Here is a 24,893-nt window from a genome sequence, read left to right on the forward strand (position 1 = left end):
GTATTGGCACCTGCAGCCGTTTTCTTCTTTCTACTGGCGTGTGGTATCTGCTGTGTAAATGGATGAGCTGGGTCGTCGTTTGAAGTTGATGGCTTAAGCGACTGGTGTGGTGGTGGTGGTGATGGTAGGGAGATCTGTTGCACTTGCGGAGCTGGTGAACCAACGTACTGGTTGTCAAACAGTACACTTCCAGGCTCAACACCAGCAGTCACTGATGGGATTCTATGTAGTAATCCATAGCCAACATTACAGCCTAATAGTCCCACGCCTCCCCAGTTATCAGCAGGGGTGATGGTCACAGGTCTAACCACGTTATAGTCACTGTTGTAAACGTACAGTATAAAGGCCTGTCCACGTTTACTGTCAATGACTCGACCCAAGAGGTCTTCACCTCCAGTAGCTAGCAGCCCGTCTTGAGAGCCAATGATATAATCACTGTACTCAACGAGGCCAGCATGTTGTGCTGGGGAATTTGGGTGAATCTCCAGCACATGGTATACAAACGTTGACGTGATCAACGGTGACCACTGGACTTGTAAACCAAAGTGCTTGTACAATCCCTCTCGAGATTGTAAATCCGATTTATTACCATCCAACGGGACGTCACTCATGGTGTTATCGTTGGATTCCTCCACAGGCAGCTCGATATACTTGACAGCACCACCTTTAGCACTCCAAACTTCAAAAGTCACAGACCTACCATGACAATTGGCAATTTCCTGCACTAGGTACTGATAGTTTGGTTTCAATTGGCCGAATTCGTCATAGCTAGTTGGGATCTCATGCCCATTGATGCCAATGATAAAGTCGAACCAGCTCTCAAACCCTAAAGAATGAGCCTCACTGTTAGTGACAACGTTCACGATCCGCAACGCGTGCTTGTTCATCTTTGCGTGTTGGAAGTAAGCATCGGATGAGATCACCGAGTCGTCTTGCGGACCTCCAGAAATCACAGACTCTGCGGTGTGTTCCAATGTCCTGACGATGTTTTTGGCAAACGAGAACATGTTTTATCGCTCTGTTCAGTCTGATTGATCGACAGTTTCAACGGGTTGCTGAAGTTTGAAGTTGCCAGAGGGAAACTTTGTAAGATCCGTAAGGCACACCACCGAAGAGGACATATTCCGATGTATATTCCGATATATATTCCGATAAGAAACATTATTCCGCGACAGATTCCGAAGAAAGACAACTTCCGATTGGAGTTTCATACAAAACACCCGGACACCACAAAACACCCGGACACATCACGCAAAAATTTATCAACACAAATTGCCCCAAGAGCTCATCAACAACTTTCTCCTTCCGCTTCTCTTGCTCATCTGTTCCTGATCCCCCGAGTAGAAACCTATCTTTGCTAGAGATGGAGGAAGTGAAAGGATTCAGTGTGGTCCCAGTCGAGTTGGCACAGTCGCAATGGAACAAAAAGGCCAGACACTACATGTTTATCAAGAAGCATCAGAGCAATGCGATGAAAGAGATGGCTGAACGTTCTCTCTTCATCGTGAACCCGCCGTTTGCGTGTACGCTGAGCACGATACGCCAGTTCTTCAAGTCCATTGCGTCGAACTCGCTGGTGGAGAACTTGTTCATTAATGACGAGGACTTGGACTACGACATCAACTTGACGAGGCTAACGTCGGATCTGTATGACGACGATAAGGATGGCCAAGGGTCGTTGGTTAGGCTGCCCAATGGCACGGCCATAGTGGTGTTTGTCGACAAGAGCGCATGCTCTCTTGCCATGTCCAAGCTCAAGAAATACTGTAAGGGCGATGAGCTCTACTCTTGGAGAGTGTGTGGTGACGAGACTGCCACCAGCATAAGGATGGCCAAGGCGTATAGAGACAGAGTGCTGTCTCCTGAGGAGACCTCCGCAGAGGTGTCATTATCCCTGCAGGAGTTTGAAAAGAGAGAGGCTAAGAGCATCGAGGAGCTGGGGGAGATGAAGACGCTGGTAGATGAGGATGGGTTCACCATGGTTGTAGGCAAGAACAGAAAGACCAAGAGAGGTATCCTGGGTAAGATGAGTGGTACTTCCAAGGTGAAGGAAATCGAGGACAAGAAGTTGAAGAGGAAGGAAAAGGCAGACTTCTACAGATTCCAAATCAGGGAGAAGAAGAAGTTAGAGATGAACGAACTGTTGAAGAAGTTCAGAGACGACCAGGAGAGAATTAAAGAGTTGAAGGAGAAGAAAAGATTCAGACCTTACTGATAAAACTAATCAATCATTATGAATAATCTGCATTTATTTACACGTGTACAGCCTCCTTCTGCACTGTAGACATCACTCGTCACCCTCATCGACGTCTCCCTTCTTAACTCTTTCTGTTTCCTTCATCAGCTCGTACAGCTGGTTGATTTGGTCAGGGCTCATCTTGGCCAATTGCTCATTGGTCATGCTTCCCTCGGCCCATGAGCCGTTAGAGATCATGTTCAGATACTCCTGCCAGCTCGTAAGGAACCCAACGATGTACAACGGGTTATCGGTGGACTTGTGGGCCTTGAACTCGTCCCTCACATACAGGTCTCCCAGCTCCTTCTGCGCTGGAGGGAGGCTCTTATGGGCCCTAAGAATACGTCTATACAGAGCAAGTGGTGGCAACAGAGGCGCAGCGTTACGGTGAGCACGTTTGCTGGCCTTCGCAAGCAGTAGCAGAGCAGATCTCATTGGATTACACACACCTGTGGATACTTAGAGCACCGTCAATAGCAATTATGTCTCGCTTGTTGAAGCATGAAGTTTGACGAAGTTTTTTTTCCATCTCCTCCGAACACGGCCTTTCTCACGCTAATTACGCTGTCCAGAGCCATCTGTTTTAATACAACAATCAGGGGGACTATGAGGTCAAAGGGAGTCGATATACACATAAACAGCCCAATTGATAACGTCCATCGCCTCTCTACGTGTCTTCTGGTGGAAAAGCTCACAAGGAACAAGAGCTAAAGCCGGGGAAACCAACGGGGATTAATAGTAGTGATGTTCGGATGTTTTATGACACATAATTTCTTTACGCCTGGTCATTATATATGGATGGAGAGAGGGCTTCAATCAGGGATCAGCCCGAGTCGGAGGTCCTTGATGGTCCCCAGATCTTGACGATGGTGTCATCACCAGAAGATGCAAACATGCTCTTTATGCGTGGGTTCCAGCACACGCAGTTGGAGTTGCCAGTGTGGGCATCGAACACCCCCAGCAGAGCACCGTACTCCTTGTTCCACATGAAGATGCGGCCGTCTTCGCTTCCTGAGAGGATGACTCTCTCGTCATAACCGAAGCAGGATCTCAGCACGAACTTCTCCTGCTTATGGCCGACGTATTTGGCCAGGAGGATGTGACGAGACCAGTCCCATAGCTGCAGTTCGTTTGGCGAGACGTTGATGAGAATCTGGGCTGGATTCTTGTCAGATACCGATACACTCGTGAGCCGTTGACCCAGCTCGAGTGTCTTCACCTTGTGCTTGGTTCTGAGATCCCAAACCTCAACGTTCATGTCATATGTCACTGCAATCAGCTTGTAGTCTCTGGAGATCTTCAAGTCGTTAACTACGGGGCCTTCCCACCGGTGCACCACCTCACCACTGGAGGCGTCGAATATCGCAATCTCCTTATCTGGCGAGCCCAGGACAAACGACCCACCATCTGGGAACCAATCAGAGCACCATATTCTTGAGTCACCTCCCAGTGAGAGCGTTCTCACCAACTCGCCGGTTTGGACGTTCCACAGGTGTGCCTTCGACTCAAAGCTACACGTCAGCAGCATCGAATCGTCTGGAGAGAACGAGCAGTGCATCACTTGCTTATCGTGTCCACTGAGATCGTGTAGCAGCGAGAACCCGTTGATGGCATCGTACAACAGCACATGGTTATCCGCAGAGGCACTGGCAAAGTACCTGCCATCATGGGAAAAAGTGACATACCACACTTCGTCTTCGTGCATCGTCAAGGTGTAGTGCACTGTATCTGGGAAGTTCTTCTTATTCGACTTGACGTCTTCGTACAACGAGATACGATCACCTTCATCTCCAAACTGGTAAAGCGTCTTAGACTGCTGATACTTGATCGACTGCTGCAACAGCTGGAAAAGTCTCTGCTTGGGAATCATATCGTTCGGGTCGATGAACTTGGAGATGTCGTTCAGCAGGGAGTCACGGCTCAGCATAGCGTCCCCCATCCAGCCATTACTCCTCTGAAGCTCAGGAGAGTCCTTGTTCATCAGCAGCGACGTCAGTGCCCGTATGTTGGCCGTATCCGTCAGCTCGTGAACCTCTTGTCTAAGCAGTATCAACGCCTCCTGTGTAGAGTTCTCCAGGTACAGCAACTCCAGGAACTTCTGTCTCTTGATCAGGAACACAATGTGTCTCTTCGTCTCATCGCTATCATTGATGAGGTGCAAGTCAGCAATCTTCAACTCGGCATTGGTGAAGTCACCACTTCTAACACACTCTATGAAGCCGTTGATCGCCGGGGAGTCCAGTTCCAGCCCACTCTCGTCCCTCAGCTCATCAGAGGACCGTTGATAGCCCAAATCCGAGAGTGCCTGTATAATCAGCCTTGTCAGCTCTGAAGGGTCAACCTCTGGGAACCGTTGCGCCAATTGGCCCTGGCCCTTACCGCTGTTACCTTGGTATCCATTCATCTCCACGTTGCTCTACTACTACACCGTGAACTTGGTGTATCGGTGACACTTTTAGTGTGTGAAAGGTGGTAGAAAGCTTCAAAATTGCCTCCTCCCCATACTTTATACCGATATGCGTTGTTGACTTCCTAATCGGGCAATGCTACGTGAGAACAGCCGCATATATGCAACACCTCCGGATTTTCCCTCCAAGGACATTTTATACGTGATTTATACTATACAACGCCTCTAAACAGTGTCATTTCTTCTCCTTTGGCTTGTTCTCCTTTGGCTTGGCTGGCACGAGTCTCTCCTTCTGTCCACCAACGAGCTTGTGTGGCTTCATGTACTTGTCCAGAGTCTCTTGGTCCACCTGGTTCTTTCTCTCTTGGAAGGCTACGATGTACTTGGTGATCTCGTCAATGGCGAGCTTCTTCATCTCGCCACTGAGCAATTCACCTGATTTGTAGCTGTCGTAGTACTGCTTGAGCTTCTCGTCATCGTCGAGGAAGAAGGACAGGTACTGGTAGGCAACGTCCACGTCTGGGTTACCACCCAATCTTCTGTGCTCTTCAACGGAGGTCTGGCCACCTGAGAAGGCATACTTGTTGATCTTCTTAGCGATCTGCTTAGGAGTGTCATCTAGGAAAATGGCAGATGAGTCGTCACTGGCGCTCATCTTTGTAGAAGGACCTTGTAGAGCAGGGAAGAACTTTGAGTGGATCAGTGCTGGCTTGGAGTACTTCAGCTTGTCTGCAACGTCACGACACAGACGGAAGTATGGGTCCTGGTCAATAGCACATGGGATCAGACACTGTGTCTTTGGGCCCATTCCCAGGACGTCAGGGAACGACGAAGGGAACGCAGTGGAGATCTGGATCGATGCAAAGTGCAATTTACCGATACAGTCGGAGTCTGTGAACCCGAAAACCGCCCTAGCAGTGGACGTGGTGATCTGACGTGAAGTTCTAACAACGTTCTCATAGAGTGCACCACCCATGTAGTCCAGATCTGAAAAGATAAAGGTGTTTTCAGGCTTGAACCCGACAGCGATGATGTCCTTTGCATTCTCCACGGCAAAGTTTCTAACGTCCTGAATGGTGAGCTTCGGCTTGAACAAGAACTTCTCGTCATCGGTCAGCTCGATCACCAACGGAACGTCAAACACCTCCTGTAGCCATTTGGTGAAGAGGAACGGAACCAGGTGCCCAACGTGCATGCTGTTCGAAGGACCACGGCCCGTATACAGGAAGAAAGGCTTGCCCTGCTCGTACAGGTCCAGAATCTTCGAGAAATCTCTCTCTGAGAAGAAAAAGCCCTTTCTCAGGAAGTGATGTGGCTTATGGCCAGTCACACGCTCGAATCTTTCAAGGGTCTCCTCGCCAATCGAGCGCGTACCAAACTGCTTGGTGAGCTTATCGTAGTCAATGGCCTGTGCCTGACCGTCCACAACAGCACCCTCCACTTCCCAGGGAGTCACTTTCTGTTCAGCAACCTGCTTGATATCCAACGCCTCGGTCTGTTTACTGAGCTCTTCAGTCATTGCCTCTGTCTTCCGCTTCGTAGCACACTTCTCTCTCCACCAAAAGGGAAAACGATGTTGGCTTCGTTCACTGAGCTGGAAAAGAGTGTTGAAAATTGTCATCGGCTTCCCAATAGGGTAAGCACCGGGGGCACACGTCACGTGTGCCATCGCCAAGATCCGACCACCGCCGGCGCTCACAACCACTTCCGCATTGGGAAATATTCCACTCGGCGGCAAAAAACGTTGAAAATCCCAACGTGTCCTTTTTTCCCCAAACACGCTTGTTGCGCGGAGAAAAAGAGAAGGAAACACCAAAACATTTGCGGCTTTGTGGTTATAAAAAGTTGATTTGTTTTCCAAACCACAAAAACACCCTTGCCATCCTTCCCTCATTTGAAAGAACGAAAACATCAAAACAAACCCGTCCTTTCTCGAATATCACGAACAGAATGAAGTTCCTCACTGGTTTGTCGCTCAAGTCCCTCACCACCCTTCTTGCCGCCGTGTCTGTTGGCCTTGCCGCCGGCGATGAAGCTGCCATTGCGCCAGCTGATTCCGCCGTTGTGAAGCTTACCGCCGATAAGTTTGCGTCGTTTATCTCTGAGAACCCGTTGGTTCTTGCTGAGTTCTTTGCGCCATGGTGTGGTCACTGTAAGGCGCTCGGTCCAAACTTTGCCCAGGCCGCTGACGAGTTGGAGCCAAAGAACATCAAGTTGGCGCAGGTTGACTGTACCGAGAACCAGGATCTGTGTCAAGAGCACGGCATCAGAGGTTACCCAACGTTGAAGGTGTTCAGGGGCAGCGCCTCGGACCCTGCTGACTACGAGGGCCCAAGAAGCGCCGCCGGTATCGTCAACTACATGATCAAGCAGTCGTTGCCAGCTGTCAGCGTCATTGACGCTGTTGCCGATTTCGACAAGTTCTTGGAGGAGACCTCGGGCGCCATTGTCGTTGAGACTGGTGTCAAGGACAACGCCACCTTTTCAGAATACGCCAATGCACACAGAGATGATTACTCGTTTGTTCAAACCACGAACGCCGAGCTCGTCAAGCAATACGGCGAGGATAAGATCCTCGTGTTCATTGAAGGCTCGGATGAACCAGTGGTGTTTGACGAGGAGTTGACCTTGGAGAACTTGGATGCCTTTGTTGCCCGTGAATCATTCCCATACTTTGGTGAAATTGATGGATCCACCTATCAAAAGTACTCCCAACAGTCAACGCCATTGGCTTACTTCTTCTACAACACAGCCGAGGAGCGTGCTCAATGGGCACCAGCTTTGACTGAGATTGCCAAGAAGCACAGAGGTGATATCAACTTTGTCGGTATTGACGCTTCCTCATTTGGCCGTCACGCGGAAAACTTGAACATGAAGCAAGAGTTCCCATTGTTTGTCATCCACGAGACCGCTTCAAACAAGAAGTTTGGTGTCCCACAGGACATTGAGTTGACCGAGAAGGCCATTGAAGAATTTGTTGAAAAATACGCTGCCGGTGAAGCGGAGGCCATTGTCAAGTCCGAGGAGGTTCCAGAGGTTCAAGAGCAGGCTGTCTTCAAGATTGTCGGTAAGAACCACGATGAAGTTGTTAACGATGAGACAAAGGATGTGTTGGTCAAGTACTATGCTCCATGGTGTGGTCACTGTAAGAGATTGGCTCCAATCTACGAGGAGCTTGCTGAGTTGTATGCAAGCGATGCCGAGGGTGCTGAAAAGGTTTTGATTGCTAACTTGGATGGAACTTTGAACGACGTTGACGTTGAAATCACAGGTTATCCAACTTTAGTTCTCTACCCAGCTGGTGATAAGAGCAACCCAATCGTCCACAAGGGAGGCCGTGACCTTCCATCGTTGATCGAGTTCATCAAGGAGAAGGGTTCATTTGGTGTTGACGCCAGTGAATTTGCCCCACCAGAGAAGAAAGAAGAGGAGAAGGAGGAGAAGAAGAAGGAGGAGAGAGACGAGCTTTAAACGGCAACAACTAAACAAACAAACAAACAAACAAACAAACGTGGGCTTGGTATATACAGAGGTTGGTTCGAGATTCAATACATAAGAAAGGAAAAGTTGATTTCGAAATACTTGAGAAAAAAGTTTTGTTATTTTTATAAACCAATCATAAGTAGCATTCGTTACAACATCAAGGCACTGGGCATCAGTTGACAGTACTTGCACAGAGAGCAGCACCAACACCAGATCCATCCTTTGCGATCTGGATGTGCACTGATCTCTCTCCGTCAGGCCCAATTGGTGAAAGAGCCAGAGCGTGTCTAATCATGGATCTAAACCCTGGGTAGTACTCCACAACAGAGCCGTCAACACCAATCTCAACCTCCTTGTGGTAACCGTCAAGGGCCTTGGTTCTGATGAGAATGGCAGCCAATGGCACAGCAGCGAGGTAGGCAGCACGACGAGAGATTGCTCTCACTATGGCTTGGATCGCCTTACGCTCCTCGATAGTTGTTGGCAGTCTCAAGGATTGCAACAGTGATAGCTCAGTCTCTCTGAGGTTTGTAGAGTCGTCAATCTCAATATGCGACAGCACCTCGGAGTCCAGCTCGAATGGAGTTCTCAGTCTATGAGGCAGCTCGTCGTACTCAAAGTACTGCGTGAAGATATCGCCCTTTGAATGTATCTCAACCAACACCTGTCTGAGGATTTCGCCCATGAACATACCACTCACACGTTTCTCAAACATGTGGTAACCAGGGTTCGAAGACACCTTATCAATGTTCTGGTCGTAAACGGTGTTTGGCAGGTGTTTCAGCTCGTTATCGAATGAACCCCATTCCGTGTTGATCACCATATGAGTGACACCCTTGCTCTTGAGCTCTTTCACCAGCTCAGGGTCCAGCTTCTTGATGGCCTCCAGAGGCTCCATATAACAGCCATTGGTACCTGTTCCAAAGATCGCGCCTATGACGGTATCACCCTGGTTACCGTTTGGAGACGCACCTGAGGAGTAGGCGTGGGACAGCAATGTCCCGACGGTGTCGTTGGCCAACGCCACAATGTCCACGGGACATTTGATCTTGTCCAATTGGTCCTGCAGCAGCTTGACCACGTCCTTGCCGACGGTGTCCTGGATCTTGAAGCCCTTAGTCCAGCGGATCAGCGTTCCTGACGACAGCGAGGTCTGGTCAACTGGATAGGAGAAGGTGAAGCCCAGCTTGAGCTTACCAGTGGTGTCTGTGGAGCCGGTAGGATGGTACTTGTCAACAAACTGCGCAATCTTCTTAGCCAAGTAGCCAAACAGCTCCTCGGACGTCTCAGCCTCCAGCAGGTCATCAGGGATCCTGTTCTTTAGCTGCTCGAGCTTAAAGGTCGAGTTGCCCTTCAGCTCAACAGAGCACACCCTGAAGTTCGTACCACCCAAATCAGCAGCTAAGAAGACACCTCTCTCACGCCCATTAGGGATGCTCGTCACGAACGTTGGAATCATAGGCAGGCCCTTTGATTTCTCACCAGGCGCATGTTCCAACCCTTCCTCGATGCTCTTGATGAAGTGGTTGGTAAGCTCCTCGAGCTTAGCAGAGTCCACTGTGAACTCCTTCACGATCGCATCGACTGACTCTTGTAAGACCATTTGTGTGTAATTTGTAGTAAATCAGTTATCTGACTGACTGATTGCTTGTTTGCTCGACTCACTGAGGAACTCACTACGTCCAAGACAGAGAAAAAGCAGCTATTTATAGGGGGTGGGATGACTTCACGAGAGATGAGAGAAAGAGAGAGGATTAATGCACCCCGTGCAACAACTGGGGCAACGCCGTCACGGAACAACTCTCGCGCGGAAAAACCCCCTGGCGCGAATGCACGCGCTCATAACCGCATGACAGCCACAGGGGCTCTGCTCGGGCTGGTGTGTAGCTATAGAACGCCACAAACTACGGTAGGGGGGCTAATAAGACGGCGTGGGCACAGTATATGGACGTACATTGATCTACAGCATCGCTACCATTGCTTGCCTCGCTTATTCGACCGAGTAGAACCCCCAGCCAGCAGTTATTGAAGCCCACTGAACGTACTCCGGGGCTGCCGTCCGTGTGTGGCACGGTTGTTCCCGGCTGGTGATTTCTGCATCAACGCTGCTGATGCAATGGAATGGGGTTCTGGGCATCGGGGGAAGTCGTCATGTGATGGCCAATTGGGCTACGTAGCGTTGACGTAGGTACCGAGCACTCGAGAGATCGTGGTGGAAGTGTCAACTTTCAGCCTTTTGGTCTCATTTGGCACAAGGTCGAATCCGTTGTCCTGTAGATAGCCGTCACACTGTACGAATACGCCTTTGACGAGCACTCGGGACTTGAGCTCAAGATAGCCATCTTTGACGACGTACTCGACCGGAGCATCGCCACTCAGGGTGTAGTGCTTGAGAGGTTGAGGCCAATGGATGTAGCGATTTACAGTCGCAGAGGTATTTCCAGTGCTGATCCTGTGCAGAGTGATGCACAGGATTAAATGCTCGTCGAGGGCTAAACAACCGCACTCCACCGTGGAGTTGTTGGCAACAGTCACAGGGAACCGTTCGGTCTTGACAATGACACTGGCCATGTCGTAGTAGTCAACTTGAACAAAGTAGCTTGCGTCGTCGCTAGCGTAGTTTTGAGCACCACTGGTGGAGATGAACAGGTTCAGCACGTTATCGTCGAATGCCTCACCACCAATGATACAGGGCTCGCTGAGCCTTTTGACACTGTAATAGCCGAGTTTGGGGACTCGACAGCTATCAACGAGCGACCAGGACGTTACTGGGTAGACGTCATTCAGCTGCCATACTAATTGGCCGCCGCATAGCCTGTTCTTCCCCCATCTATGACGAGCAGCTAGGAGTGCGAACGCCATACACTCACTCTGCACCAGTTGAGTGGCATAGATCCACGAGCTTAGATCGTTCTCCAGGATCCGAACATTGGCGTACACATAGTAGGACAGCTTCCTCGCAAAACCTTGGGCTTTGTTATGGTACTCCACGGTTTTCGACTGTGGGTACAGCTCATCTTTGTTGGTTATGCACTTGGTGAAGACCTCATAAGACGGCATCGCTTCCATTCCAAATTCGGAGACAAACCTTCCAACGAGTTTAAACCATTGCTGGTAGGGTAGCTCTTTACCATGCCACACATTCCACTGGTGAACGTCACCAATGGTCAGGTCATCAGCAGGTAGCGTGTCATTGGAATAGGGTGAGCCAGGGATGTATGCAATCGTTGTGCTCTCTTCTCCACCGTAGATATCAGCTAGAACCTGGGGTAACACCTCCTCGTAGATCTTACGAGCGTAGAATTGATCACGGGGAATCTTATACTCATCACGAGTCTGGTAGTCTTCGTTATTACCAGCATAGATCACAACGGATGGATGCTTCTTTAGCCTTTGAACATTCTGTTCAGCCTCAACCCTAACATTCGCAACAAACTCATCATCTCCTGGATACTGGCCACACGCAAACATGAAGTCCTGCCAAACCAGTATACCTAGCGAGTCACATTCCTGGTAGAACCAGTCATATTCGTAGATGCCACCACCCCACACTCTAACCATGTTTTGGTTACCATCCTTCAACAGTGCGATCCAATCCTTGTATTGCTGGCGTGTTAGGGTAGTTAAGAATGGAGAAGCTGGTATCCAATTACACCCATTGACATATGTGTCCAATCCGTTGACTCTGAAATAGAAGGTTGAACCTGTATCAAGTGATGATTGAACAAGCTCAACCTGTCTGAACCCCAAACGTTGTTCCAATGAATCAACAATCTTACCGTTGAAGATCAGATCAGTGGTCAATGTATAGAGATTCGGGTCCCCATGCGTAAAGGGGAACCACATCTTGATATCACTCAGCTGGTGAGTTGACTCAGGACTTTTGAAAATGGTACGATCACCAAATTTCAGAGTATAGACAACGTTGGCGTTCCCACCCTTGGTGATTGCCTGGAGCTCCAACTCGGCACTCTTTGTTTCAACGTCAAGCCTGTAGCTAACATCAACGCCATCCAGCTTCCCGGTCTCTTCATCCCAGAGAACCAACTCCACCGGCTTGTAGACACCACAAGTGATCAGCCTTGGGCCCCAATCCCAGCCATAATGGTATTGTGCCTTTCTCACGAACATGCGATCATTGCCGAACTCTGGCAAGAGTGTAATCGGCTCAAATGGCTTATCCTTGATATGATCCACTGGGTGGAACTTCAACAGGAGTGTGTTTATCCCTTCCAGGGGTTGGACCTCCACAGAGTATCTTCTGAACATGTTCTTCGTGTGAGCGATGTGCTCATTGTTCAAGAGAACATCACAATCCGTGTCCAGCCCGTTGATGACAAGTTCACACCGCTCAAGGCGAAGACCAGGCTCCACCGTGATGGACGCTTTATACCACCACTCAGTTCTACCAACAAACGAAACCAGAGCTTCGTTACAGTCGCTCAAAGGGTCTGGAATATCACCGCTGTTCACCAAATCAGGGAAAATCTCCGTCACGGCACTGTTGGTATGGCTCTTTGTCCAACCAGTGTCTGTTGAGCGTTTGAAGTGCCAATTGTCGAATGTAAGTGCAGTAGGCATCGTGGAAGTGGTCAACAACATGTGGTTAGAAAGAAGAGAGGGGGGAACAAAGGCACCAAGAGAGGTTTATATATATGAATACAACAATAAATCCCCCCGAGATTTGTCCCTTACGGGGGGTATATGCAATGTCGTACAGCTGGGTGCATTGATGTCAAAATTAACACATGTTGATAGTTTGTTGGGGAGGGGAGAGCGTTGTCTTTGTTTACTACAAAGACGAAGCCGATAGTAAGCTCGTGTGCTCGTGTGATGGTGTGGAGTCCAATTGGATGCCAATGTCGGGCTGTTTTGCGCCGAAGAACTCTTCAAATCTCCCCAACATCTTGTATAGATCCCTGGCCCGGCCCAAAGTGTACCTAAACGTTCTACGCCTGGTCGATACGGTGTCATCCTTGTCTTCACTCGAGTCTGTAGACAGGGGCTGTTTGTCAGTTTGCCAGGTCTGCTCCATTTCAGCAGGGCTCATGGACTCCAGTAGGCTTAAATTATTCAACAGTGGAACAATGCTTGAAGGCTGTGGCATTCCAGGCTGTGGCATTCGCAGCTGTTCCATTCTCTGTGCCTCGTTTCTTCGAGCCATTGAGATCCCCTGCGATGCCCGTCTTTGGCTCTGCAGCGCAATCTGCAGATGGTGTCGCTGCTGTGTGCTCTCAGTGTTCCACTGACGCCTAACATAGCCTTCATGTACAGGCAAGAAGAGCACATCTGCGAGTGCACTGGGTCCCAGAGAGTCCACGCCGGCTCCATGAGCACCGCTGGTGCTCAGCCTACGCCTACGTAGGTGAACCCGCCGTGCAATTCTCCTATAGATCCTACGCAAGAGGTGTCTCGAGCCCGTTGAGGCCTCGCTGCCTATGCCACTGAGCTCGCTGCCCATGCCACTGAGCTCGCTGCCCATGCCACCTCCGTGTACCACAGGGCGCTCCAGCGCAGAACCAAGCCCACTCATCCTATCCCTCTCCACTGAGCTCGAGCTCTCCGGCACTGCCACCCCAGAAGATAGCGTCTCCGTGCTGGAACCACTCCCGCCACGGTGGAAGCTGGCACTGTTGCACGTTGGCGAGTGCCATAGCTCTTCAACAGAGATTGTGATCACGGACCGGGCCAGCAGCTCAATTCTCGGGTAAACCGCCATCGACTGACACCAGCACGCTCTCCAGAGCAGTGCAAGTGTCGCTACGAGTTGCTTCACCAGCTTACAATGTGCCATTGTTTACATCCAAAGGATTATGCGATGACACAAACGTAACTTCACCACAAAGGACGCGGACGGTGTTGCATGACGTCATAGGAGAAGGAGCGCGCGGAGAGTGGAGGGTGGAGGGTGGAGGGTGGAGGGATGATGATTACATAAGCAGTGTGCTTACATAATCACACACCCAGACACCACTAAAAGCACCAGTGCGCGCGAAAATTTCCTAAAACACGCAAAATTTTTCACCGACTCAGCTCCTCCGAGAACTTTTTTTTTTGTATGAGCTTGGGACATTGGCCAAAAAAAAAAGTTCTAGCTGAGATTCGACAACTTTTTCCCTCTTCTTTCTCTCTCTTTCTTCCTCTCTTTGAAGCTCATTTGTGAAGACAGAACACGAGAAGAAGATCTCTCGTTCGAGCCCTTTTGTTTGTTTGTTTGTTTGTGTGTGTGTGTGCGCTATTGCAATCATCGATTCCGTGAAGTGGTTGTCATCTCATCGAATCATTTAATACTCAGCCAAGTGTGGACACAATCGCATAACGATCTCGTCCCTCTACGCCCATCTTCTCCACGCCCATCTGTTTCTTACTGAATAAGGGCGAAAACGTGGCCATTGCTCGGTGCCATTGTTGAAGGATAGTGCTTCACCTCTAATATCATCATCTCCATCGCTGGACTCTTGCATTTCCCTCTTCAGACCACAGGACTGAACCATTCCAACCATGTCTGCTGAAACCTACGCTGACGCTGCTAAGCCAGCATCCCCTGCCACTGCGCCAACACAAGAGCCTGCAGCTGAGTCCATTGAGACCGTTGCTGCTGAAAAGGCTCCACAGGACTCCACTGACTCCCACTTGCCCTCGCCAAAGGCCTCTCCAAAGAATGCCAAACAACAGGTGAAGCTGGCCCCGGCACCTGTTCCTGAGGTGAGTGCATGGGGGTCTTCATCCACGGAGGGCTCCAGATCCAACTCCAACGTTGATTCCAAGCATTGGCCTTCTCCTCTAGAGGTGCCACAACAGCAATCACAACAGCAACAGTCCGGTGGAAAGAAACAGGCTGTTGTAAAGAACACCTCGAAGGAGAAGTGGGTCCCATTCAATGCCTCTGTTGTGTTAGCACAGCCTGCGAAGAAATCGACGCAGAAGAGAAACCAGAAGAACCATGGTGGCTTGAACAACAAGCAGGTCAACTCTGATGCTAAGAAGAGAAAGAACAAATCTAAGCAGGGAACACACAACTCAGCACAACAGTCACAGTCACAGCAGCCACAGGCGCAGCAGCAATCACAACAGCAGTCACAGTCTCAACAGCAATCGCAGGCTCAGGATTCAGCCAAGTCCCCAGCCAATGACACTGTTGCATCCACTGCTTCCACTGACTCTGCAGAGAAGTCTGGTGTCGCATCCCAACATCAGCAGACCCAGCCAAACCAACATCAGCATCATAACCATTATCATAACCACCGTCATCACCATCATAATCACCACCAGAACGCTGCCAATGGAGGTGCTGCTGCCGGTAATGCCAACAACAACGGCCAGCATTACCCTCAACAGTTTGCCCAAGGCTCGAGACCTTTCCGTCCTTATAACGGCAACGGTAATCGTCGTTTCAGCAAGAACGGTGCGCCATTCCGCTACAACAATGGCCATTACAACAACCAGGCCGGTGGATATCCTCAGGGCTTCTACTACAACGCACGCAATTTCATCGTCAACAAGAACGAACCAACGTATTCACTAACGAAACAGATCGAGTACTACTTCTCAATTGAGAACTTGGCCAAGGACCTGTTCTTGCGTAAGCACATGAACTCTGAAGGTTGGTTGAACTATGAGGTTGTGGCCAACTTCTACAGAATGCAGGTGCTGAGTGGTAATGATCTCTCTCTTGTGAAGAAGGTGTTGTTGGAGTTGAACGGTTCCTTAGTTGAAGTTGGTGAAGCTGGCGAGCTGACGGTGATCAGAGTCAAGGACAACCATAAGATCTGGGTCCTTCCAGCTGAGCAGAGATTGGCAAGTGTCGAAGGTGAAGTTACGATAATTGCCCCAAAGGTTGATGAGGAGGGCGAAACCAGAGCTTCTGAGGCCACTGAAGCCACTGAGACTGAAGCCACTGAGACCAAGTCCACTGAGACTGAAGCTGCTGAAACCACTAATGAGAATGATGATGTCAAGGAGGATAACTAGACGAATCTCGTCTCCTCTCAGCCATTGGTGTTTCCTTTTGTTTCCCTTCCTTTATCCCCTCTGTACACTACATTCAATCCTGACCTTCTGAGCCATATGGACGTCATTGTTTGGTCCATCAAAGAGACAATTACCACTTATAAAACCCCCATCTCTCTATCTATCTATATCTATATCGAAAAAGCAAAAAAAAGCAATCCGTTTTAAAGGAAGGAGTACAATAAACACAGCATATCATCGTCGTGATGGGGCATGTCTGTGATGATGGCTTTCTTCAACTGTATAAAGAATCAAAAGTAATACATAAATATCTTTTTTTTTCCTGATTTTGTCTTACGTAGCTCATCATCGTCATCATCGCCAGTAGGTTACACTCCCAATAGAGAACGCCAGTCATTCCAATTGTAGTCGTCATAGATGAACTCCATCGACGATTCCAGCCCGTGCTGGAGGAACGTCGGGTAGTATCTGTGTAGGTACATCACGACACCCCAGGATACAGTTGCAAAGGTACTCCATGAGTACCTTTGGATCAGCTTCTTCAGGTGGAGGTGCTCTGTGCTGGACACCAATGGCAATCTGCTCTCCCTCTGGAGAAGCTTCAGCTCTTTGGCCAGCCTGAACGCCATCAGCTTACCAAGTGCAAGGGTCACCCTGGCACCGCAGAACAGCGTGATCTGGTGGGTGATTGAGTGGTTGAACCATGGTGTCAGGTTGCCGTACACTATGAGCCCGCCAATCGCACCACTGATGAACTCGTGAATCGGCGCCTCTCGACCAGACACCCTCTTCAGCGCCATCAGCACGGCTCTGTAGATGAAGGCGTACACCGCGAGGATCGTCCCGTGGGCCCTGGCCATCTTCACAACGGCGCTGAGCTTCGAGCTCAGCGGTGAATGCCTCTTGAAGATGAATTGCATCACAAGCGTATGCGCAAACCTCAGCTTTCCACCGTAAATGAGCCCATTCCTCATGGATTTCACCACTTGGAGAAGCTCCCGGTTCTTGGGATCAGAGATAATATCGTTAATGTCCATCCTCGTGACTCAACTGGCCAATTGGCACCGACCTGTGCTGCTGGAAGTTGGTATTAACGCCATGGTGATGATTCTGTCTCCGGCGTACTACCCCAATTTTTCCGAGACCGGCACGATGATCCGAAATACCCCACAAAATGCGGAGTTCCGAGGTCAACCGGACCCTCGGGTCTCGGAGACAGAATATGCTGTTTTCGGAACATTCCAAAATCGGTGGTAAAGTGATGTTTACTTCAACACGTTTTCGTACAGTTGAGTCCTTTCAGCCAGCACAACACCGCGTAGCCAGGGAACCTCAGGGAACGAAAGCGGAGTCAGCATGGAGTTCATCAGAAAGCTCATCTCGCCAGCTATCCAGCTGCCAAACGACGAAGCTCAAGCGGAAACTGCGGGCGAACAGCACGCTGGTGAAGACCAAGGCGACTACACAACACACTCAGAGGTTATGGGCTGGTGCCTGTACTCGTGGGCGGCAGAGCCATTCATCGTGAGCGCTGTGTCCACGTACGTTCCCCTACTGCTGGAGCAGTTTGCCAGGGAGAACGGCGTGAGACTCGATGATCACTCCAAGCCGTGTATCCATAAGGAGCCAATCGACGTGACACCATTGCCTCCTCCTCCGGACTCAACGTTGCCGGAGACGTTGATGTTATTCAAGAGAAGAGAGCACGTCCAGTGCGTGGTGTACGTTCTCGGCAGGTACATCGACACGTCGTCGTATGCGCTGTATACGTTTTCCATCTCCGTGGCCATCCAGACGCTGGTGGTGATCTCCATGTCCGGGGCGGCTGATAGGGGCCATTATAGGAAGCAGCTGCTGTTGATGTTTGGCGTTGTTGGTGCCATTGTCACCATGCTGTTCCGGCTGATCTCCAGCGAGCGGTACTACCTGTCCTCGCTGTTTGCCATCGTGGCAAACAGCTGCTTCGGAGCAGTGAACGTGTGTGGCAACTCGTTTCTGCCGATACTGGTTTCGAACTTGAAGCCGCCATCAAGCTCCAGGGACAGCGTTGTGTCCAATGGTAACCAGTTCACCAAGATCTCAGGCCTGGGTGCAGCTTCAGGGTACATATCTGCACTTATAGTGCAGATCATGACGATGCTGATCGTCATCAAGACAGGCTCCACCACGCTATCGATCCAGACGGCGATCTTTGTCGTTGGTCTCTGGTGGTTTGTCTTCCAGTTGCCCCTTGCAATGCTGTTGAAGTCACGTCCAGGACCAACGCTGGTGCTGAAGCCGGATCAGAACGCATTGCTACAGTACGTCAGGTACGGGTGGCACACGCTGTTCGTCTCTATTAAGCATGCCTCCATGCTGAGAGACGTTTTGATATACCTGCTGGGCTGGTTCATCGTCAGCGACTCCGTGGTGACGATCAATTCTGCTGCTGTGCTGTTTGCACGCTCAGAGCTGTTGATGTCGACCCCGAAGCTTGTCATTGTCGGTATTTTATCGGTGCTCTTTGCCATCTTTGGAAGCCTGACGGTGCCATATATACAGAGGCTGTTCAAGATAACACCCAAGGGGAGCCTGCTATGCGTCATCGTTGGTGCCAGTGTCATCCCATTCTACGGGATTCTGGGCTTCTACTTCTATGGTATTGGTCTCAAGCACGAGTGGGAGATGTACATGCTAGCAGTGTGGTATGGGTTCATTCTCGGTGCGCTCGCCACGGTCTCACGCTCATTGTTTGCAATGCTGATACCAAAGGGCAAGGAGTCAACCTTCTTCAGTCTTTTCAGCGTCACGGACAAGGGCTCGTCGATCCTGGGGCCAACGATAACTGCGCTGATTACAGATAAGACCCATAACATTAGGTACTGTTTCTACTTTCTGTTCCTGTTGCTCATCATTGCATTACCGATATATGCCATGCTCGACGTCGAACGAGGACGACAGGAGGCTCTGGAGCTGGAAACAGTGGATGAAGATGAATGAGAGTGTCCTGAAGGTAATCACCACAGGTTTTCCTGCTCTATGTACTTGATTAGACTCTCAATGGTGATGATCTTGATGTTGTACTTTGAGCCAAACTCTTCACAGTCCTCCAGTCTCATCATTAGCCCGTCCTGGTCTCTAACCAGCTCGCAGATACACGCAGCCTCTTGCAAGCCAGCCAGTTTCGATAGCTGGACACCAGCTTCCGTGTGGCCCTGTCTCTTCTGTAGCAGTCCATCAACTGCTCTTAGTGGACATATGTGACCAGGTCTGCGCAGGTCCCCCGGTGTTGATTTAGCACTGGCCATCGTCTGCACCGTGACGGCCCTGTCACGGGCACTGATTCCCGTGGTGACGTCTTCGCTCGCATCAGCAGTCACCGTGTAGGCTGTTCCGTGTCTATCCTGGTTATCTTTAACCATTGGTGGTAAATCCAGGGCATCAGCCTTTGCATTTGACAGTGGAACACAGATGAAGCCGGACGAGTGACGCACCAAGAACGCCATCTTCTCGCTAGTCACCAGCTCCGCAGCGATGATCAGGTCTCCTTCGTTTTCCCTAGACTCGTCGTCCATGACGATGAGGAATTCTCCATTCTCTTTACAACAACAGTGTTAGTACGGGCTCCAGGGGAAGAACTACGTCCAATGAAAACAACAACGTACTGTATGCTTCGAGAGCCTCAGGAATAGGTGTGAATGCCATCTTCAGACTTCGATTGGTTTTCTCCAGCAGGGGGGTGTTTCCAGAAGGAGGTGGTGATAGTGAAAAAAGTGTTGATGTAAGAGGTTGGGGTTTAACGAAGAAAAAAAACCGGCACAGTTATTTTCTCGAGACAATCAAGTGAGAAAAGTCCGATGCGCGTGCTCTCTGAGTGTAAAACCTCGCTTCCTTGGATGCTTTTGGTGATGTTCAAGGGATTAAACCTCCATCAACGAAAAATTTTCTTCACTTACTGAGACGTCGATACGCCGGCTTATTTATACACATCAACAACAATAAAACGCTTTATCATCTGATTTATACATTACTAAAGATGTTATACATCGCTGACTCATTGCATTGGCTGGATGGTTTGTCAGCTGCGTATGGGAGGCACGAACTGTGGCATTTGCCTCAACGAGAGCACACGGCTATTCGGTAGCGTCGTCGATGGGGAGTGCTCCGGAGGTAAGGGGAGTTTAGCGGAGTTTAGCCTGGGGGCGTGGGCTGCGGGCTGGTCGCTTTATCGGGTTTATTACGTAATCAGGCGAGCTCGTTTGTCGGGTTTATTACGTAAGCGTCGGAATCCACCGCGCATCGGAATTCGCCGTCGGAATTGCAAAGGCCAACGCCGGAACCTCGCCAGGCTCTCCTCGCTGCCCACGGATACCTCGCGCGTGCCGCAACGTGATTGGCCAGTCAGCCCATGGAACCAACACCGTCAAGAGCAACCCAATGGAGCTGGCAGCACGCTTCAATTGCCTCCTGAAGGGCAGAACCGGGGCGTTTTACCCGTATTTCCACTCATCGAGCGCCACAGCACAGAAATGTTAGGATGTCACGCTAAAATCAGCCAATCGAAGGCCTTTGAGACGACCCGCGGCCTTTGAATCTCGTTTGGCATCATCTATAAAAATGGCACCTCTTCTTCAACATCTCTGCTCTTTCCTCTGCTCTGGAGCACCAATTGGTTTGAACCATACGCTTGAGCCTTTGGAGTAGAACACACACACACACACACACATACTTGTACATACACTTATACACACACGATGAAATTGCTTACTGATGATGAGATCGATGCCCATTGGTGGGTTGTTGCTGAAGGAGGGTTGATTGGGCTTGCTGCCGGTCTACTGGCCACCGGGGCCATCTTCAAGTACGGTGCATACAAGTACCCTGGGTTCCCAAAGAACTTGCCATGGTCCATCAGAACGGCGATCTTCATCTCGCCACCAACGGTGGGTATCACCATTGGTGCGGAGGAGGCGTCCAATGCATTTGATAGAGAGATGTACTCCAACGACTACAACGCAAAGCTCAAGTTGGAGGAGCACAAGAGATGGGCAGAGCTGCCATTGAGCCAGAAGTTCGTGCAAGGTGCTGCCAACAACAAGTACAAGATCATTGTTGGAGCATGGGCCGCTTCCATGTGGGGGTCATGGGTCTTCGTGGACCGTGATCCAATCATGACGAAGACTCAGAAGATAGTGCAGGCCAGAATGTACGCACAGTTCCTGACCGTGGGCTTGCTCTTGGGTTCTATTGGGTTGAGTATGTACGATGAGAAGCACAACGCTCCAGCCAAGGTTGAAGAGCTGCAAGGCTGGGAGAAGGTGCTACTTGAAGAGGAGGAGAGACAGAAGAAGGAGAAGGAGAATGGTAACGGTACTTACAAGAGAGCCAGAATCTACAAGGATTGAGCAGAGAGCTTCTCCTTGTTGTTTCTCCTGGTTGTTGTGTTTTTTTTTTTGTTCATTCATGAGGTTACGAGTCATATTCCCCTTGTACATTTCCCCTATATAAACGTTCTGTATACTAGCTATCATCATATCATTAAACGGTTCTCGCTTTTAGACGTGAATTTGTACGGTCATGTGTATAACTATGTCTCATGATCGTAGTAGTTGCTCGTTGACCCTCTGGAAGAATGCTTGACGGAACCTGAACGACCTGTTCATCATGAGGCTCTCAAAGGTTGGCCAGGTTTGTCCAGGAGATTGTCCAGGAGATTGGTGTATCCTGTCGACATCGGTGCCAACGTCCTGAAGTACCCAGCCATTAGACGTCCACCGTACTTCTATCAGCTCACCTTCAAGAGTCTTTATAGATAACCAGCCGTCGATTTGGTTGATGGCGAGCACAAAGGGGGTGCTATAGTGTTCGATTGCACTGCGATGCTCTTGCTCTTCCATGGCCTCTCCTGTATCTGAAACCGTAAGTGGACTGTGTCTGGTGGAAGGTGAAATGTTTTGAAATGACTATTTTACTGTGCTATATATGATATTATAATTATAATTATAATTATATAATCGCAATTATATAATCAGAACCTTGGTCTTCTCTTTCTTCCTGTGAACTTGGAATCGAGCGCAACGCTCTTACCTCTTTTCTTCATCAGCTCCTTCTTTCTGTGAATGAAGTGCTTCTTGCTCTCCATCTTCTTCTTCATCTTTTTGCCTATTTTCTTATCGTGATCGTTGACAGGTGCGTCCATCGTCAACCCGTTCAGATTCAAGGACTCTGAGCTTTGGCCCGCACTCAGCACCAAATAGTACTTCTTGTTTCTCTTACTCTCCGCGTCGTCGATGACCAGTCCACCTTGGAACCCTGCGACTTTTGCGCTGGAAAGGATCGCATCTATTTGGCCGTCATCGGAGGGATAGAACTGTGCAACGAACTTACCTCCCCTCTTCAAACTGGCAAACAGCGTGTTGAAGAACCTCATCAGCCTCCATTTGGGGTCCACGTTGGACGAGTCCGCATTGCACAGCCACTGTATCACGGATATACTTATTGCAGCGTCGAAAGTACCCGGTCTGAACGGTACACCGGAACCAATATCAGCCAGAAACAAATCACCTTCAACCTCCCTGTCGAGCGCCGTGGCAAGCATCGAAGGCGCAATGTCCATCCCACACCAAACGTGGCCCTCCTCTGAAAGGATCTCGCCTGATAGCCCAGAACCACACCCTATATCCAGTATGAAATGTGGCGTGGAGCTGAGATTCAACAGCTCCAGGGCCCTCAGCGTCATCTTGGCCTGGATGTGCTGAACTCTTGTCGAGGAAGTGTACTTCTTCGACTCAGAATCGTTGTAGAAGATCTCTGGCGGTGCGAGCTGTTCTGGACGCGACATGGTAGAGCTAACGGGACGCTGCTTGTAGGCGGTTCTACCCAGTTGTTGTTGTAGGACCTCAAGAGAAATTTTATACCTGACAAAAAACAGTGAAGCTCATCGCCCGTAGACATCGCACACAGAGGCCGGCGTGAAAATTTGACTCAGCGGATTACATAAGCCGCTTATGTAATAAAGTGATCTGGCTTATGTAATGTCGCTTATGTAAGCCATTACGTCAGCATCACGTGCCAGGTGCGTACGCAGTGGCTGTTAGGGACAGTAGCGCCAGTAGCAACGGTATAGGCTCTCTGGTGATGGTGGGAAGATACACAGTACTTGAGGGCCTGGCGAGCACCTTCTCAAGCTACGCACCCTGTGGTGAGCCCGATTGGCTGGGGCAAGCCTATCACTCTCGCCATCCCCGCGTAAAGTCTCGTAACCCGACACTGCCTCGTCTCGGGAGCCCATCATGGCCGCTACACACCATCGGAAAGCGACTCGTTTACAACAGGCCACCATGTGGTTGCCCGCCCTCGTTCGTGCCATCGGCCAATGGCACCACCGGGACATGCGCTCTCTCTCTCTCTCTCTCTCTCTCTCTCGCAGAGCGGTTGTAATTGGTATCGCCCTGGCTGTTCATACCCTCGTTGTGAACCTACCCAAGTGGTGTCCTCCCACGCGTGCTAAATCTATTGCTTGACGCATTTTAAAGCCATTGTGCAATAAATCGGAAAAGCATCAACACCGGAAAAGCATCAACAAATCCTCACAAACCCCATAGCGAAAAGCGTTTTATCGCCGCCTGCGTCATCGTAAGCCGCTCGCTCTCTCCCTCTCTCGTTTCTGTCCCCAGCGTCGTTGCGGAGTCTCGGGAAATTTGCATCACGCTGCTTCGGATAACACCCCCCTTCCCATTGGAAACGGGCTAAGAACCCAGCGTGAGGTCGATCCCAGCGTATCAAACCCCTGTATAGGATCACCCCTGGTTGCCGTGCTTGGTGCTGTGTAGCTGACAAGGTAAGAGCAGAGAGAACGGATCGAGACCCCTGTGTGAGTGCGTGGATTGGAGTACAGACGTGGTCCACTGTGCGGTATATAAGCGAAGTAAACAACCCCTTGCTTGTTTGAAGAAAGATGCAGCGGTACCTCCGTCAACTGTGTCAGAACCCCTTGGAGTCGAAGGAGCTCAAGAGACCTTCCCTTGCCGACAACACCGAGTATCAGTCGAGTGCTTCGACGTTGGGGACGCTGAGCTCGCCTGCTAGGGAACGAGCCGCTGGTGAAGCAGAGCTTGCTGAAGTAACAGAGGAGAGCGTGGAAGAAGGAGAGGAGACTTCTGTGATGGCTGACCAGCAGACGCTGGAGACGTACAAGACGTCCAGGAAGATCAAGGTCAACAGACGGATCTACAAGGGCAAGGTGAAGAGTAAGCTGGACGACGTGAAGTTTGAACATGCCCATAGCATTCTGGATGAAGTTGACACTACAAAGTCCAAGTACAAGGGCTTCTACGTGATGATCTGGTTCTCCATCGCCGTGACGAACTTGGACTTCATGGTGAACCATCTCCTGGAGCACGGGTTGGAGAGCGATATCCTGGCAACAATGGGCAAAGACCTGACTGCCGTGGCGTTGACGGACCTGGCGATGTACCTGTCAATGTACTTTGTTGTTGTGGTCCAGAAGGCCATATGCTGTGGATGGATCACGTGGCACGGCTCCGGCTGGCTAGTGACAAGTGCTTACGAGCTGGCGTTTACCGTGTTCTTCCTATACCTGGCACAGTGGAAGGACTTCCCGTGGATTGGGAAGATCTTCCTCTTCTTGCACTCGATGGTTCAACTGATGAAGATGCACTCGTACTCCTTCTACAACGGGTACTTGTGGAACATCGTCGAGGAGCTGAACGAGTCCAGGGGCCTCCTGAAGAAGTCAGACACGCTCTCGAAGGAGGTTGTTGACCATTTGAATGAGTCTGTGGAGTTTTGCCAGTC

General features: G+C 50.1%; 17 protein-coding genes across 17 annotated transcripts in view; 7 read left to right on the forward strand and 10 right to left on the reverse strand.

Moving 5' to 3' along the window:
- GRH1 (Grh1p) overlaps positions 1-1,041 on the reverse strand; it is a gene marked incomplete at its 3' end in the record, with an annotated part of 2,054 nt that extends 1,013 nt beyond the window's left edge. The window contains exons 1-2 of the mRNA XM_020214455.1: positions 1,000-1,041; positions 11-978 (exon numbers count right to left, since the gene is read on the reverse strand). Coding sequence (XP_020072709.1) covers positions 11-978; positions 1,000-1,007 — 976 coding nt within the window. The 5' untranslated portion in view covers positions 1,008-1,041. The remainder of the gene's footprint in view (positions 1-10; positions 979-999) is intronic.
- Positions 1,042-1,363: 322 nt separating this feature from the next.
- On the forward strand, positions 1,364-2,215 carry RRP7 (Rrp7p; the record flags this gene model as incomplete). The annotated part of the gene is made up of 1 exon (XM_020217318.1): positions 1,364-2,215. The coding sequence occupies one exon, from the start codon at positions 1,364-1,366 to the stop codon at positions 2,213-2,215; it is 852 nt and encodes a 283-aa protein (XP_020072710.1).
- A 105-nt stretch (positions 2,216-2,320) lies between these two features.
- SDH7 (Sdh7p) lies at positions 2,321-2,620 on the reverse strand (the record flags this gene model as incomplete). Its single annotated transcript, XM_020212138.1, has 1 exon — positions 2,321-2,620. A coding segment is annotated over one exon (300 nt), but the record flags the coding sequence as incomplete, so codon positions are not given.
- Positions 2,621-3,059: 439 nt separating this feature from the next.
- Positions 3,060-4,640, reverse strand: GID7 (glucose-induced degradation complex subunit GID7; the record flags this gene model as incomplete). Its single annotated transcript, XM_020213583.1, has 1 exon — positions 3,060-4,640. The coding sequence occupies one exon, from the start codon at positions 4,638-4,640 to the stop codon at positions 3,060-3,062; it is 1,581 nt and encodes a 526-aa protein (XP_020072712.1).
- Positions 4,641-4,862: 222 nt separating this feature from the next.
- Positions 4,863-6,346, reverse strand: WRS1 (tryptophan--tRNA ligase WRS1). The gene has a single exon (XM_020214460.1). The coding sequence runs from the start codon at positions 6,310-6,312 to the stop codon at positions 4,879-4,881; it is 1,434 nt and encodes a 477-aa protein (XP_020072713.1). The 5' UTR covers positions 6,313-6,346; the 3' UTR covers positions 4,863-4,878.
- Positions 6,347-6,517: 171 nt separating this feature from the next.
- On the forward strand, positions 6,518-8,180 carry PDI1 (protein disulfide isomerase PDI1). The gene has a single exon (XM_020213137.1). It carries the CDS (start codon positions 6,594-6,596, stop codon positions 8,112-8,114), a length of 1,521 nt encoding a protein of 506 aa, XP_020072714.1. The 5' UTR covers positions 6,518-6,593; the 3' UTR covers positions 8,115-8,180.
- Positions 8,181-8,298: 118 nt separating this feature from the next.
- On the reverse strand, positions 8,299-9,729 carry GLK1 (glucokinase; the record flags this gene model as incomplete). Its single annotated transcript, XM_020213584.1, has 1 exon — positions 8,299-9,729. One exon carries the CDS (start codon positions 9,727-9,729, stop codon positions 8,299-8,301), a length of 1,431 nt encoding a protein of 476 aa, XP_020072715.1.
- A 566-nt stretch (positions 9,730-10,295) lies between these two features.
- On the reverse strand, positions 10,296-12,707 carry GH2 (glycoside hydrolase; the record flags this gene model as incomplete). The annotated part of the gene is made up of 1 exon (XM_020216237.1): positions 10,296-12,707. The coding sequence occupies one exon, from the start codon at positions 12,705-12,707 to the stop codon at positions 10,296-10,298; it is 2,412 nt and encodes an 803-aa protein (XP_020072716.1).
- A 211-nt stretch (positions 12,708-12,918) lies between these two features.
- On the reverse strand, positions 12,919-13,920 carry CYBJADRAFT_161075 (uncharacterized protein; the record flags this gene model as incomplete). Its single annotated transcript, XM_020213585.1, has 1 exon — positions 12,919-13,920. The coding sequence occupies one exon, from the start codon at positions 13,918-13,920 to the stop codon at positions 12,919-12,921; it is 1,002 nt and encodes a 333-aa protein (XP_020072717.1).
- Positions 13,921-14,627: 707 nt separating this feature from the next.
- SRO9 (Sro9p) lies at positions 14,628-16,097 on the forward strand (the record flags this gene model as incomplete). Its single annotated transcript, XM_020213586.1, has 1 exon — positions 14,628-16,097. One exon carries the CDS (start codon positions 14,628-14,630, stop codon positions 16,095-16,097), a length of 1,470 nt encoding a protein of 489 aa, XP_020072718.1.
- An 896-nt stretch (positions 16,098-16,993) lies between these two features.
- ATG22 (Atg22p) lies at positions 16,994-19,076 on the forward strand (the record flags this gene model as incomplete). Its single annotated transcript, XM_020216812.1, has 3 exons — positions 16,994-17,024; positions 17,509-17,809; positions 17,834-19,076. 3 exons carry the CDS (start codon positions 16,994-16,996, stop codon positions 19,074-19,076), a joined length of 1,575 nt encoding a protein of 524 aa, XP_020072719.1.
- A 17-nt stretch (positions 19,077-19,093) lies between these two features.
- Positions 19,094-19,781, reverse strand: RIB3 (3,4-dihydroxy-2-butanone-4-phosphate synthase RIB3; the record flags this gene model as incomplete). Its single annotated transcript, XM_020212513.1, has 2 exons — positions 19,094-19,674; positions 19,742-19,781. The coding sequence occupies 2 exons, from the start codon at positions 19,779-19,781 to the stop codon at positions 19,094-19,096; spliced, it is 621 nt and encodes a 206-aa protein (XP_020072720.1).
- Positions 19,782-19,963: 182 nt separating this feature from the next.
- Positions 19,964-20,749, forward strand: CYBJADRAFT_51456 (uncharacterized protein). Its single transcript, XM_020217750.1, has one exon. It carries the CDS (start codon positions 20,147-20,149, stop codon positions 20,666-20,668), a length of 522 nt encoding a protein of 173 aa, XP_020072721.1. The 5' UTR covers positions 19,964-20,146; the 3' UTR covers positions 20,669-20,749.
- CYBJADRAFT_166378 (HIG1 domain-containing protein) lies at positions 20,430-21,601 on the forward strand. Its single transcript, XM_020214461.1, has one exon. It carries the CDS (start codon positions 20,831-20,833, stop codon positions 21,479-21,481), a length of 651 nt encoding a protein of 216 aa, XP_020072722.1. The 5' UTR covers positions 20,430-20,830; the 3' UTR covers positions 21,482-21,601.
- On the reverse strand, positions 21,550-21,997 carry CYBJADRAFT_166380 (uncharacterized protein). The gene has a single exon (XM_020214462.1). The coding sequence runs from the start codon at positions 21,971-21,973 to the stop codon at positions 21,671-21,673; it is 303 nt and encodes a 100-aa protein (XP_020072723.1). The 5' UTR covers positions 21,974-21,997; the 3' UTR covers positions 21,550-21,670.
- A 52-nt stretch (positions 21,998-22,049) lies between these two features.
- CYBJADRAFT_51500 (S-adenosyl-L-methionine-dependent methyltransferase) lies at positions 22,050-23,065 on the reverse strand. Its single transcript, XM_020217751.1, has one exon. It carries the CDS (start codon positions 22,915-22,917, stop codon positions 22,105-22,107), a length of 813 nt encoding a protein of 270 aa, XP_020072724.1. The 5' UTR covers positions 22,918-23,065; the 3' UTR covers positions 22,050-22,104.
- A 525-nt stretch (positions 23,066-23,590) lies between these two features.
- On the forward strand, positions 23,591-24,893 carry CYBJADRAFT_51504 (uncharacterized protein; the record flags this gene model as incomplete). The annotated part of the gene is made up of 1 exon (XM_020217752.1): positions 23,591-24,893. A coding segment is annotated over exon 1 (860 nt), but the record flags the coding sequence as incomplete, so codon positions are not given.

This window comes from Cyberlindnera jadinii (assembly GCF_001661405.1).
Source record: "Cyberlindnera jadinii NRRL Y-1542 unplaced genomic scaffold CYBJAscaffold_2, whole genome shotgun sequence".
In the NCBI taxonomy this organism is placed as follows: domain Eukaryota; kingdom Fungi; phylum Ascomycota; class Saccharomycetes; order Phaffomycetales; family Wickerhamomycetaceae; genus Williopsis; species Williopsis jadinii.

What these genes read in the sequence shown, in the direction of transcription:
- WRS1 (XM_020214460.1), bottom strand. Translation starts at nt 6,312, where the DNA reads ATGGCACACGTGACGTGTGCCCCCGGTGCTTACCCTATTGGGAAGCCG.
- CYBJADRAFT_51500 (XM_020217751.1), bottom strand. Translation starts at nt 22,917, where the DNA reads ATGTCGCGTCCAGAACAGCTCGCACCGCCAGAGATCTTCTACAACGAT.
- CYBJADRAFT_166378 (XM_020214461.1), top strand. Translation starts at nt 20,831, where the DNA reads ATGAAATTGCTTACTGATGATGAGATCGATGCCCATTGGTGGGTTGTT.
- CYBJADRAFT_166380 (XM_020214462.1), bottom strand. Translation starts at nt 21,973, where the DNA reads ATGGAAGAGCAAGAGCATCGCAGTGCAATCGAACACTATAGCACCCCC.
- PDI1 (XM_020213137.1), top strand. Translation starts at nt 6,594, where the DNA reads ATGAAGTTCCTCACTGGTTTGTCGCTCAAGTCCCTCACCACCCTTCTT.
- CYBJADRAFT_51456 (XM_020217750.1), top strand. Translation starts at nt 20,147, where the DNA reads ATGGTTTGTCAGCTGCGTATGGGAGGCACGAACTGTGGCATTTGCCTC.